Here is a 13,644-nt window from a genome sequence, read left to right as displayed (position 1 = left end):
CTCTCTCTCTCTCTCTCTCTCTCTCTCTCTCTCTCTCTCTCTCTCTCTCTCTCTCTTTCTCTTTCTCTCTCTCTCCCTCCCTCCCTGGTCTTGGGATTCTCCACCCCCAGCTACCAGGCCCTTGGGTCTGGAAGTTTCAAATGTACACCTAAGCTAAAAATTTCCCCTAAACTCCTTAACCTTACCTTCTGCTCCCTAATCCATCTGTCCCAGCTGATTTCAAACTAACTGTCTACCACTCCAGCAACTCCCCAGCCACAGGTGCTCCCTTGAAATCTGCATCCCAGAAGGCCCCAGAATGGTTAGCCTCAGGGGGTCCAGCATCATAGACTGCTACCACGAGGCCTGCACTTCTGAAGCCTCAGATGGTTACGCAGAGCCTGGACAGTGAACTCTCTCTCCTCCTGGCCTTGTCCTGAATTCCAGCCTTCTTGGTTCCCCAACAATGATGTCCCCAATGCTAGCAGGAGATTGTCATAGAGTAGATTATATGTCACCCCTTATCATTTATTATCAACCAAAAGGTCTCAAACCCAGGACAAACGGCTGAGGTGCCTATTTAACCATCAGGTTTCCCCAGAATTCCCCAGTCCCTACCTATTACAGGGTTTGACTAGCATACCAGCCCCGGGCCTGGGTGTGCTTCCTCCAGAGGTTGTTCCCTATAAAACCCAACCATTTTGGCTATGTGGTCCTTTTTACCTTTTACTCTTTTGACTTCTTGGTCTCCTGGCTCTCCCCTCCCGCCTCTCACATGACCCGGCTCAGGATCATGCCCACTCTGGCCTTTCCCAGATGCCTCTGCCTCTGACTAGGCTTTCCTTCACATCTACAATAAACTTTCTTCTCTACCGTACCCTAGAGGCAGTCATAGCCTCCTTTTTTATTTCTTTTTTTTTTTTCCATTCAGGCACGCGCGTGTATGTAAGGATGCATGCGTGTAGAGGTCCTGATGTCCAGAGTCATCCTCCCCTGCTCTTCACCTTATTCATGAGTCAGGATCTCTCAATCAAACCCAGAGCACATCAATAAGGCTAGCTTTGCTAGTAGGGCTGCTCTGAGAAGGCTGGCATTACTTTGGCATTTAAGGGGGTTCTGGGGATTGAACTGGGATCCTCACTGTTGGGAATCTCCGCTCCAGTCTCAAATCTCACTCCTCCATCCCAAACCTGGTACAGATGTTCGGCTGGGAACTCGGCCCCTCTCCTCCCATTCCGTACCCCGCCCTCTAAACCAGCTAAGGGTCAGTTCCTCCCCAGGAGCTGCTGGAGACCATGTCTACAGGGTATTTATGATCTGGTTCCTAGCCCCGCCATGTGACTTCTCTCCTGCCTTCCCAAAAGGCACCTGGGAGTTGCTTTGCTCTGTTTATTAAATCTGGTCTTATTAATTTGGTTTGATCTGTCTTATTGCATTGGCGGAGGAACCCCCAACTTGGGGTTTTTCTCCTTTACCCTCAAAGTCATCTCCCCAGATCATGCCTGGCATTTTTATACAAGATTCTGGGGCTTGAATTCAGGTCCTCATGCTTTGAGGCAAGCTATCTCCCCCACCTCAAGGAAAGATGTTCTTTATTCTTCCCAGCTTTTTTCCTCTAGGGACAGTGAAGGTCTCTGTTAGCTCCTAGAGCCTAGGGCTATGGGTCCTCCCTTTAAAAACAGGGCTCCCACCACTTGCTTGATGTCCTGTGTTGCCAGGGCAGTAAGAAAAGACTGGAACAGTGTTCTGGTTCAAGAAGCAGATAAGGAGATTAACTAACAGCAAGTGTAATTTAAAACGAGGGTGGGGAGGTGGGGGTAGGATAAATGCTAGATAGGAAAAAAAAAAAACAAGGATGTGAAGTCAGAAAAGTACCTGGGAGTTCTGGGCAGGCCTTTCTGAGGAAGTAATATCTGAACTGAGAGCGGAATGATGAAAGGAAGCAGCCAAGTGGAAAAGCAGCATATACAAAGGCCCTGTGGGTGGGAGATGCTCGGTGCGCTGTGGTGGACCTACGTTTCCTCCCCACAGGGCCTGGAAGTCTTTCTGGGGCTTTTAGGAGGGGTGACAAGGAGGAGATAGCTGGGGAGAAGCGCTGCTGCGAGCTAGGCAGTTGGAAGCCTCTGCTTCCCAAGCCTCATTCTCCCCTCTTGGCCCCTCAGCTCAATCAAGGGAAGTGAGGGCCCCTGCCACCTGTGGAGTCCCCTGAGGTTTGCCTGGGGCAAACAGGAAGTCACAGCCCAGTTGAGACAGGCCTGGGACTCAACTAAGAAAGCTTGTCTCTGGGGTCTCTAGGGTTTCCTTTCAGGGCGTCATCAGTGAACGGCCCAGGCACACACAGGCTATCTTCCTCTAGTTCTCACACACTGAGGCACACACTTGCACACACACACATGCACAACAGACACACACACAGGCACACACGCACGCACACATGCACAAACTACTGAACCACCTTCTCTGTGTGACTTTAGAGAATGCCTTTTCCTTCTTGAGGCTTAAACCCCCATTTCCATGAATCTCCTTTGTAGCTGGAAGATTAAAGGAACCCTAACCAGAAGTCATTTCCAAAGACCCCTGCAAAGAGTGACAGTGGCTCTTGCCCCATACAGCTGTCCACCCTTCTCAGCTTTGACTGATGTGTCCCCACAACCCTCTCTGGGGTCAGCTCTCTTACTAACTTGCTTAGAGATGAAGACATTTAATCATGGTTTTGCAGCAGCTAATGGCTCCACTCTCAGGCTGATACTGTCTCTCAAAAACTGAACTGTAGGCTGGGCCAAAAAGACACACACACACACACACACACACACACACACACACACGCCATCCCCTTACATCACACACCAGCCCCCCACACCACACAGACACAAACATACACATCCCATACAGCAAACATACATATACATACACACACCACATACACATCTCCCCACTACCACACACACACTCCATACACCAAACACATCCTCCACAACATACACACGCACCCCACATATACACACCTCCACATACACACACTGCACACATATTCCACCACCCTACACCACACAACATCCCAGCCCTCCACACCACAGATACACAAACATATGCACCCCATACACCAAACATACACACACACAAACACACACTACACATACACACACACACAAACACACACACACACACACACTTTTTTTTCCTGTTCTGGAACCTGGGGAATTGTATATGGTAAGCAAGTGCTCTGTCATTGAGCTTCATTACATACCCAGCTCACAATTTCTTTTTTTTTTGGTTTTTTTTTCCAGACAGGGTTTCTCTGTGGTTTTTGGAGCCTGTCCTGGAACTAGCTCTTGTAGACCAGGTTGGTCTCGAACTCACAGAGATCCGCCTGCCTCTGCCTCCCAAGTGCTGAGATTACAGGCGTGCACCACCACCGCCCGGCCAGCTCACGATTTCTTTTCTTTTCTTTTTTTTTTTGAGGGGGATTGAGTCAGGGTCTTGCTATGTAGCCCTGGCTGGCCTGAAACTCCCAGAGATCAGAACTGGAATTGCTGCTGCCTCCCAGTTGCTGGGATTAAAGGATTAAAGATGTTTGCCACTATGTATGCCTGCTTGGCTTTCTTTTTTGAAATGGGGTCATGCTATGTAGCCCAAACTGGAGTGAAACACAATATGTGGTATGCATGTGTCTGTGTCTGTGTCTGTGTGTGTGTGTGTGTGTGTGTGTGGTAGCAGGATTGAATCTAGGGTCTTGTATATACTCTATCACTGAACCATGTCCCCAGCTTTTTATTTTTTATTTTTTCTAATTTATTTATTTATTTATTTTGGTTTTTTGAGACAGGGTTTCTCTGTAGCTTTTGGTGCCTGTCTTGGAACTAGCTCTTGTAGACCAGGCTGGACTTGAACTCACAGAGATCTGCCTGCCTCTACCTCCCGAATGATGGGATTAAAGATTTGCGCCACCGCCGCCCAGCTACCCGAGCTTTTTAATAAATATTTTTAAGTTTTCAGACAGGGTACACAGCTGTGACATATATACAGAGTGCCTAGACTCCTAACAGTGGGAACGGGGGCTGTATCCAACTCTTTTACTGGCTTCTGGGACCCTACTCCTCATACTCCCCAACCTTAATACATGGGAAGGTATTTAGTCTTACTGCAACTATGCCATGTTTTGTTGATAGTCATGGAAGACCTGCCCTTTCCTAAACAGAAATAGAGGAGGGAATTGGGGGGGGGTGGGAACAGAGGGGAGATTGGGGGAGAGGGACTGGGAGGAGAAGAGGAAGGAGAAACTGCAGCCAGGATGTAAAATAAATAAATAAATAATTTTATTAATTTTTTTCCAGGCAGGTCTTATTAAGTAGTTTAGAATGGCCTTGAACTCATTCTGCAGTCCAAGATGGCCTTGACTTTTGTGTTCCTCTCAAGTAGCTGGAATTATAGGACTGGATCACCATGTCCAATATAAAGTCCTAATAACTATGCACAGATGAGAGAGAAAAAACGGTGGAAGCCAGGCAGGTGGCACATGCCCCTAATTCCATCACTTGGGAGCCAGAGGTATGACAGGATCAGAGTCAGGAGAAGGGAGGATAAAGGAGAAGAAGGGAAACCAGGTATCTGTATCCACTAATTTGATAAATATTTACCAGCAGCCACTATGTGGAAAACTCTGTGTGTGAAGATGTTAGCCTTGCCCATGGGACTTCCGTGCTAAAACATAGCAAGGTCACTTATTTGGGCTAAATGCTGGGTGACAAGGAGGGAGCAACTGCCGTGGATCTGGAAGACTGCCTGCAGAAGGGGGCCTAAGGTGTGACCACTCCTTTCCTCTACAGGGGGACTGCCACCACCCCCACAGACACCCACGGTTCATTGCCCACCAGCCTCCGGCTTGCCCCAGCATCCTCTGCGCAGCCACACAGAAGCGGAGTGCCCCGGGGAGCCTGGCTACCATGCCATCTCCTCTCCCCCTCTCCTTCCTTCTCTTCCTTACCCTTGTAGGAAGCAGGACCCAGAAGCCGGTACAGGTGGAGATAGAAGGTATGTCTGTCTGTGCCTCTGAAGGGAAGGAGCTGGGCTTGGAAGCCTGGGTTCTGGGTTGAGGGACTGGCCTCCTCTGCGCCTCCATTTTCTTATTTGTAAACCTCTGGGGTGAGTCAGAAGAGTCCCTCAGGGCTTCCCATATGGTGAACTTTTGGGATCCTATGGCTTATAAGGAGGGAAGGGGGGCTGGGGCTCCCCTCTTCCTCTTTCCACAGAGGGAGGCAATCTTGTGCTACCGTGCCTCTCGGACCCCCCACCTGTCTCTTCTGAGAAGCTGGCCTGGTATCGAGGAAATCAGTCTACACCCTTCTTGGAGCTGAGCATAGGGTCCCCAGGCCTGGGCCTGCAGGTGGGGCCCCTAGGAGTCTTGCTAGTCATTGTCAATGTTTCGGACCATATGGGGGGCTTCTACCTGTGCCAGAAGAGGCCCTCTTTCAAGGATACCTGGCAGCCTGCCTGGACGGTGAACGTGGAGGATAGTGGTGAGTGGCTGGCTGGGCTGGGTAGTGGGCGTTGCTTAGAGAGGGGCTCTCCGCGGACAGTGGAAGGTCTTTGGCCAAGGTGGGGCAACAGCCACTGAGGAGGAAGGGGTTCTAGGCAGCTGGTTCCTATGGCGTGATAACTGCTCTGAGCTATCCCACACCTCTGACTCGCAATTCTGTCAGCCATAAGTGCTTTCTCTCTGTATCTGACTCTGCCTTTCTGGGTCTCTGTATCTCCCCCCCCCCCCCGCATCTTATGTTCTATGTATGGTTTGGGGTTTCTTCCTAGGGGAGCTGTTCCGCTGGAATGCTTCAGATATAGGGGACCTGAAATGTGGCCTGAAGAACAGGTCCTCAGGGAGCCATAGCCCCGCTTCTGGTTCCCGCAACAAATCCCTGCTGTATGTGTGGGCGAAAGACCATCCTGAGGTCGTGGGGACAGAGCCTGTATGTGCCCCACGGAGGGTTAGTCTGAATCAGAGTCTAATCAACCAAGGTGAGGGGACAGTGCTGAGGGGACGCTGGGACCTGGAGGGTTTGAGATGAGACCCCACGGTTTATACTTTCCTTATCTTTTATTTCCCTGCTCTAGATCTCACTGTAGCCCCTGGCTCCACAGTTTGGCTCTCCTGTGGGATACCCCCTGTCCCAGTGACAAGAGGCTCCATCTCCTGGGTCCATGTACATCCTAGGTCTAATGTTCCATTACTGAACCTAAGCCTTGGGGAAGAGCACCCAAGCAGAGAGATGTGGGTTTGGGGGCCTCATCTGTTACTGCCTCAAGCCACATCTTTAGATGAAGGTACCTATTATTGTCTCCATGGAGGCCTGACCATCGAGATGCATGTGAAGGTCATTGCAAGGTCAGGTAGGGTTCTCTCAATTCTGGGAATCTGTGTGGAGCTCCTGGAGGAACTGGAAGGTTTAGGAAGAACTGTGGTTCAGTAGAGTGTGTACTTAGCATGTATGAAGCTCTGAGTTCCAACCTTAGTACTGTGTGTGTTTGTGTGCGTGTGCGCGCACACGCATATGTGGGTATGTAGTGACAGACAGACAGACAGAAAGACAGACACTAGGGCTGGTAGTGCACAACAGTAACCCTAGAACTTGGGAGGCTGAGGCATGAATATAAGTTCTAAGTCAGCCTAGCACTAAACCAGCTTCAAACCTCATTCCAAACTCCAATTTGTACATTGAATCCTAATTTTAGCTCTTTGTGCATCGCTTCTGATAACTAGTTTTTCTGGGTTTTCTCCTGTGAGCTTCCGTGGCCTCTTCCTTCCCAGCCCCTCCCTGTTAGAGCCCTGGGCCTTGTACCCACTCCTATCCATACTCTCTTCTCATCCAGCACCCTTTACTCCTGCGGCTCCTAATTCCCATGCCTCCATCCCTACCCTGGGCTCCACACTCCCTGTACCCAGCCATCTCCTGGAACTGCCGTTTGATGTCCCATGGACATTTCAGGCTTACTATATAAAGTCAAACCCAGCATCTTTTCCGCCTCTTCTCTACAGGGTGGCTCTGCACACGTGGAGCACCCAAGAGAAGCTACCTGAGTCCACGTGCCCAAGCTTCGGAACTTGACTTTCTTCCTTGTCCTCACTCCATCTGTCAAAACGGTCACCATGTCCTGCCTTTGCTGTCTCTTAATACAACCCTACCACGCTATCCTGACCACAGCCCTTAAATGCTACAGCAGCTTCCACTCCAAACTTGATCTCGAGATGTACTGGATCTCAGCTCTAACTTGGTAGACTCACCTTTGCCCTACATTTTGACCGTGATTATCCTTAGGTGCAGATTTAACCTAATCCCAATATTTCTTGGCTAATACCCATGCTTTGTGTGTGTGTGTGGTTTGTTACTACATTGTCTTGTGATCTGTGTCAGGCTCTGTGGCACAATCCCTGTCCTCCCGGGAATAACAGTTTCTTAGTGGAAGGGAGAAAAGCCCTCTGCAGAGTTCAGGGCTTTAAGGCTGTGTCTTGCTTTGGTCTCACAGACATATGTCCCTTGAGGGGCTGGGGAGTAAATTAGATGTACGATCCTTGTCTTATAGCTCCTCCCTCCTTGCAGTGTGGACCTGGCTGTTGGAAACTGGTGGATGGATGATTCCAGTTGTGACTATAGCTTATCTCATCTTCTGTCTGGTTTCTCTGGTGGCTTTTCTCTATCTTCGAAGAGGTGAGTCATGCCCCCCAGTTGTCCCAAATTCTACCCAGTCTTTCCCAGAATAAGCTCACACTGAGTGATCTGATACGTCCCAGAGCCCTGTCCCTCTTTCTTTAGTGCCTCTCAAACTTCCCAGGGCCTCTGGTGTTTGTACAGCCATCTCCTCTATTGACCCAAGGGACCTCCCCGTGTCTCCCAAATTCTCCTCCTGCCAGGCAGTCCTGTTTCTGATCCATCTCTTTAAATCCCACCAGTCTTTATCCAGAAGAGGAAAAGAAAGCGAATGACGGACCCTGCCCGGAGGTAAAGTAGCGGGGTCCTTTGGCCACAAATGTTACATTCTTTCTTCCGTCCTGCACACCTTGGCACCATCTCTGTTGGCTGAAATATTACCCAAGTTCAGAGGCTGCCTCCAAAATCACCTTCCTTGGCATGGTCCCAAACTCACTGGTAGACTGTCCCTACACGTTAACCACTGGAACAGAGCAGAACTGAGAGTGCCTATACTGTTTAGCCTCCAGGTGTACCAACCCTTTCTCCCTCCAGATTCTTCAAAGTGACCCCTCCCTCAGGAAACGGGACCCAGAACCAGTACGGGAATGTGCTCTCCCTTCCTACATCCACCTCTGGCTCGGGTGAGGGACTCTCGGGGGGCCTTTGACTCAGACCCTTCCCTCCAGAGCTAGCCAACTGCACATGGTCATTTCTCCAGTCTTCGAGAGCAGAGCCTTCCCCAGAGCAGAGCCCAGTGCGAGTTCCGCCAGATCAATCAAGTCTGGTGCCTGGATCTTGGCCAGAACACAACCTTGTCCTAGAACTGAGACTTTAGATCCCTTTCCCATGGTTCAAAGCCAGTTACCCAGGTGCTCAGAGGCTGACTGCAGAGCCTAAAGCATTGTTTCCTTTCTGGCCTGTCTGATGACCCTTTTAACACTCTCTTCTCATCAGCCCATCAGCGTTGGGCTGCTGGCCTGGGGAGTACCAGCGGGTCCTATGGAAATCCACGCATTGAAGTCCAGGACACTGGAGCTCAGAGCCATGAATCAGGTCAGACTGAAGGGTAGTTCTTCACCTTGAGAATGTTGGAACAGCCTGCCATGGTATCAGTGGACTGGGGGTGGAGGAGGCGAGCTAGAGATCACTCAATCTTCCACACCCATCCCAAACTCAGGCCTGGAAGAAGGGGAGGCCTACGAAGAGCCGGACAGTGAGGATGGCTCAGAGTTCTACGAGAACGACTCCAACCTTGGGCAGGACCAGATTTCTCAGGGTGAGGCCCCACTCCCCCTGGTCCCAACACTTCCCCGACTGCGGACCTTTGTTAGCGATGCCGCCCTTTCTCTATCAGATGGTAGTGGCTATGAGAACCCTGAGGATGAGCCCCTAGGTCCAGAGGAAGAAGACTCCTTCTCTAACGGTAACATGGGGTCCTTGTGGGGCTGGTGGCCAGGAGAATATGCTTGTGCTGCGGAACTCCTAACACACAGGAGCCCTGCTTGAGATCTCTCTCCCACAGCCGAGTCTTACGAAAACGCAGATGAGGAGCTGGCCCAACCAGCTGGCAGGACAATGGGTGTGTATGTGTGTGTGTGTGTGTGTGTGTGTGTGTGTGTGTGTGTGGAGTGAAATCACTCTGGGATGAGGCTGGAGGCCAGGAAAAAAAGTGACCACAAGTCTCTTCTTGTTTCAGACTTCCTGAGCCCCCACGGATCTGCCTGGGACCCCAGCCGGGAAGCATCCTCGCTTGGTGAGAAATGTTTAGGAAGACTCTTCTTTAGTCAATTTAGGCTGATATCTTTTTAAAAAAAAGATTTATTTATTTATTATGTATACAGTGTTCCGTCTGTCTGTATATTTGCTGGCCCAGAGAGGGTACCAGATCTCATTACAGATGGTTGTGAGCCACCATGTGGTTGCTGGGAATTGAACTCAGGACCTCAGGAAGGGCAGTCAGTGCTCTTAACCTCTGAGCCATCTCTCCAGGCTCCGAGGCTGATATAATCTTAACTCTGACCCCAGGCCCAAGATCAACCCTTGTCTTAGACTTCATTCCCGCCTCCGACTTCTACCCTCTATCCAGTTTTCCTAGTACTTATATCGTCTCTACTCTTTTTTTTAAAATATTTATTTATTTATTATGTATACAATATTCTGTCTGTGTATATGCCTGTAGGTCAGAAGAAGAGGGCACCAGACCCTATTACAGATGGTTGTGAGCCACCATGTGGTTGCTGGGAATTGAACTCAGGACCTTTCTTTGGAAGAGCAGGCAATGCTCTTTTTTTTTTTTAAATATTTATTTCTTTATTATGTATACAATATTCTGTCTGTGTGTATGCCTGCAGGCCAGAAGAGGGCACCAGATCTCATTATAGATGGTTGTGAGCCACCATGTGGTTGCTGGGAATTGAACTCAGGACCTTTGGAAGAGCAGGCAATGCTCTTAACCGCTGAGCCATCTCTCCAGCCCTTGTCTCTACTCTTGAACATCAATGTTGACCCAAATGGGCCTGACAGAGTTGCTCATGCCTGAAATCCCAGCCTGTGGAGGCTGACGCAGGAAGATGGCCATGGGTTTGAGGCTAGCCTGGGGTACTTAGTAAATTCCAGGCCAGCCTAGACTGAAACCTTGTAACAAAGATGAAACAAAAAATACCCAACTAACCAACAAAGAAGTTGAAGGCAATGTTTTCCTGCCTGAAGTTTAATCTCTACCAAACCCCGTCTAATGCAGTCTTAACCCTGACTCCCGCTGTCAGTATAATTTCCTGTGATCTTGACTTACTCCGACTCCTCCCAATTCTCTTCTTGAGCCTTCCTTTGGCCTTGGCCATCCTACAACTGAGTAGGATCTTTTTATTGTTGTTGTTTTGTTTGTTTTTCGAGTTGGATCTCTCTCTGTAGCCCTGACTGTCCTGGAACTCACTCTGGAGGTCAGGCTGGCCTGGTCTTGAACTCACAGAGATCTGCCTGCCTCTGCCCACTAAGTGCTGGGGTTAAAGGTGTACACCATCATGCCCAGTTCTGAGTAGGATCTTGATGCCGAACAAATCATTCCTAGTTTGACATGAGAAGCTTCCATTTTCCCTTGCCTGGCTCCTGCCTTGTGGTAGGCAGTACTCCCCTCCCCCAAACCCCAGTAGAGCTTCTGAGTCTCCAAACCATTCCCTATCTAAGCAGGGTCCCAGTCCTACGAGGATATGAGAGGGATCCTGTATGCAGCTCCCCAGCTCCGATCGATTCGGTCTGGTCCCAGTCATGAGGAAGGTGGGTGCTTCTGCATGTTCCTAGTGGTCCTCTTGTCCACCCTCCTCCTGCCTTTTCCCCATGTTTATATTTTCCTTTCTCCTGGTCTTATCCAGATGCAGACTCTTATGAAAACATGGACAAGTCTGATGATCCAGAACCAGCATGGGGAGGAGAGGACCACATGGGGACTTGGGATATCAGATGACTCCCAAGTGACTGGGTGAGCCAGACACTGCCCCTAGGAGAGGAAGAGGGAGATAAACAAGGGTGCAGTGCTGGCTTGTGGGGAGCAGAAGAGGAGGGGTTTCCAGGGCCTGGTGGAAGGGATCAGTCTCCTGCCTATTGTTGTTTTTTCTACATAGCCTGGGCTTCCTCAGCGTCCAAGAACTACATCCAACTCTGAAATCTGGAGGTCCCAAGCAGATGGTGTCAGTTAATGAAATAACCTTGTTTAGGATGTGTGGACATGGGCATACACCCACACTCCCACACGCATACAAACGAAGCTTCCTACCCACCCTTTTCTGTTTCCCCCCAAATAAATTCAATGAGCCAGTCAAGTTCTCTGAAGCCATGCCCTTGTGTGGGAGAGGAAGGAATCACCTAGAGGGAGGAGGGCTGCCGTCTGAATGCAGCCTGGCCCTGGCCTTCCCAGGCCTTGGCAACAGCCACTTTCTGAACACCTGGGGATGCACATCTGTTTATTCACCATCCAGCTGCTGTCCCATGAGGAAGAGGCATTGGCGGTCTGTTAGAAAGCACTATCTAGCATCACTACAGATTTTTTTTTTGTCTTCTCTATTCTGAACATTAACATCTATGAGTCATTCCATTCTTACAGTAAGGTCACAAACTGATTGAGTATGCCACAATTTATCAAAGTAAATTTGTGTACGGAATTGAAGGGTGTGTGAGCTGTTTGTTGTTTGTTTGTTTGTTTGTTTTCAAGATAGGGTTTCTCTGTAGCTTTGGAGCCTGTCCTGGAACTAGCTCTTGTAGACCAGGCTGGCCTCGATTAAAGGTGTGCACCACCACTGCCCGGCTGTGTGTGAGTTTTTGAGATGAGATTTTGATATATATTGTATTTAGGGTTTCTATTTCTGGAATAAACAACCACAACTAGTCCATCACTCAGGAGAGTCAGGGCAGGAACTAAGGCAGGATTTGGAGCAGGAGCTGATGCAGAGGCCATGAAGGAGTGCTGCTCACTGGCTTACTCCCCATGACTTGCTCAGACTGCTTTCTTAGACCTTCCAGGACCACTTACCTAGGAGTGACAATGCCCACAATGGACTGGGCCCTCTGAAATTATTAATCAAGAAAAGGCCCTACAGACTTATGCACAGACCAACTGATGGAGGCCTTTTCTCTATTTAGAATCTTTCTTCCTAAATGACTTGATATTTTGTAAAACTGACCTTTTCTCTTGGTACTGGGACCAAACCTAGGGCCTCACACAATGTTGCTGAGAACACTTTGTAACCAAGTTATATCTGAAGCTTTATGAAATGTATGTACGTTTGTTTGTTTGTTTTCTTTTTCTAGACAGGGTTTCTCTGAGTAACAGTCTTGGCTGTCCTGGCACTCACTCTGTAGACCAGGGTGGCCTCAGACTCACACAGATAATCCTATATTTCCTGTGATGTGTGTGTGTGTGTGTGTGAGTGTGTGTGTGTGTGTGTGTGTGTGTGTGTGTGTGAAAGCACTCATGCACACTAGTGAGTTGACTGATGGTTGGTAGCTTCAGGATTGGAATGGTCACCAGAAAGACCAGGTAGGATTAGAGGATTGGGTATTTCAGCTCCCCCATCCTCCAGTAAGGGGAGAAGACTGAAGGTTAAGTTGGCCACTGAAGTATTCACTCATGCCTTTGTGTGCGTCTGGAGGGATAAAGCAATAGAATTGTAAATTCCAGGCCAGCTTGGACTATGAAAACAATAGCAGAAAAGAGGGGACAGGTTTGGAGGACTCGGAGGCGGCTGAGCACGTGGAGGTTTTTCCAAAGTAAATTGAGCCCAGGAAGAGGCTTGTGGGATACAAACCCTGATTTGTATCTGTTTCTCAAAAGCACAGGTGAGCTACACAGTGTCTTAGGATTTGGAAGGCTGAGGCTGGAGGGTGGAGAATTCAAGGCCATCTGGTCTCAGAGCAAAACAGCACAAGTAGGACACCCTGCAACAGGGCCAGCCTTGAGACCGCTGCCCTCATGCTGTGGGATCTGACTTCTCCAGGGGACATTGACAGTACTCAGCTAGATTAAAGGCTCTCACCTGGTGAGCCCTAAAAATTACATCATCACCTGTTGGTGGAGGGGAATTTCCATACTGTTTTGGGATTGTACAAATCTGTGTTGATTGTTGCTTAGTGAGAGTGTGGGGGGGGGGAGGAGGGGAGAATCTGAATATATTTCTGCTACAGTATCAGATAATGTTTATTAAGTCATATCATCTTCAAAAATCCCTTACTAATACTGTGACGGCTTCATGAATGAAGAGGTTGAGGCAGGCAGAGGAGATAAATAACATGCCAAGACTTGTCCAGTTAGTATGTGGTGAGGCCATGCACTCTAGTTCTCTGCCCACATTCAGTCTTGATGTCTCCCTTCTGATTCTTTATCTGTGTACTTTGTGGGGCTGGATATACACGGGTCTCTGGGTGTGTTAGAGCTGTGTGCTGGAGACACACGGGGCCCTGGGTGTGTTAGGGCTGTGTGCTGGAGACACACGGG

General features: G+C 49.2%; 1 protein-coding gene across 1 annotated transcript; it reads left to right on the top strand.

Moving 5' to 3' along the window:
• The first annotated feature begins 4,922 nt into the window (after positions 1 to 4,922).
• On the top strand, positions 4,923 to 11,121 carry Cd19 (CD19 molecule). The gene is made up of 15 exons (XM_026781158.1): positions 4,923 to 5,010; positions 5,229 to 5,495; positions 5,785 to 5,991; positions 6,088 to 6,363; positions 6,446 to 6,448; positions 7,572 to 7,679; positions 7,922 to 7,970; positions 8,214 to 8,302; positions 8,616 to 8,695; positions 8,805 to 8,937; positions 9,016 to 9,084; positions 9,184 to 9,240; positions 9,358 to 9,414; positions 10,848 to 10,934; positions 11,030 to 11,121. The coding sequence occupies exons 1-15, from the start codon at positions 4,923 to 4,925 to the stop codon at positions 11,119 to 11,121; spliced, it is 1,662 nt and encodes a 553-aa protein (XP_026636959.1).
• Positions 11,122 to 13,644: the final 2,523 nt, after the last annotated feature.

This window comes from Microtus ochrogaster, chromosome 8 (assembly GCF_000317375.1).
Source record: "Microtus ochrogaster isolate Prairie Vole_2 chromosome 8, MicOch1.0, whole genome shotgun sequence".
In the NCBI taxonomy this organism is placed as follows: domain Eukaryota; kingdom Metazoa; phylum Chordata; class Mammalia; order Rodentia; family Cricetidae; genus Microtus; species Microtus ochrogaster.
Note: the sequence above shows the minus strand (reverse complement) of the source record. Positions and strands in the feature narration are given on the sequence as shown.

Excerpts from the sequence above, each read along its gene's own strand:
- Cd19 (XM_026781158.1), top strand. The coding sequence starts at position 4,923 with ATGCCATCTCCTCTCCCCCTCTCCTTCCTTCTCTTCCTTACCCTTGTA. Across the intron at positions 7,680-7,921 it reads TTTTCTCTATCTTCGAAGAG|TCTTTATCCAGAAGAGGAAA; the intron begins GTGAGTCATGCC and ends AAATCCCACCAG. Across the intron at positions 9,415-10,847 it reads CCGGGAAGCATCCTCGCTTG|GGTCCCAGTCCTACGAGGAT; the intron begins GTGAGAAATGTT and ends CTATCTAAGCAG.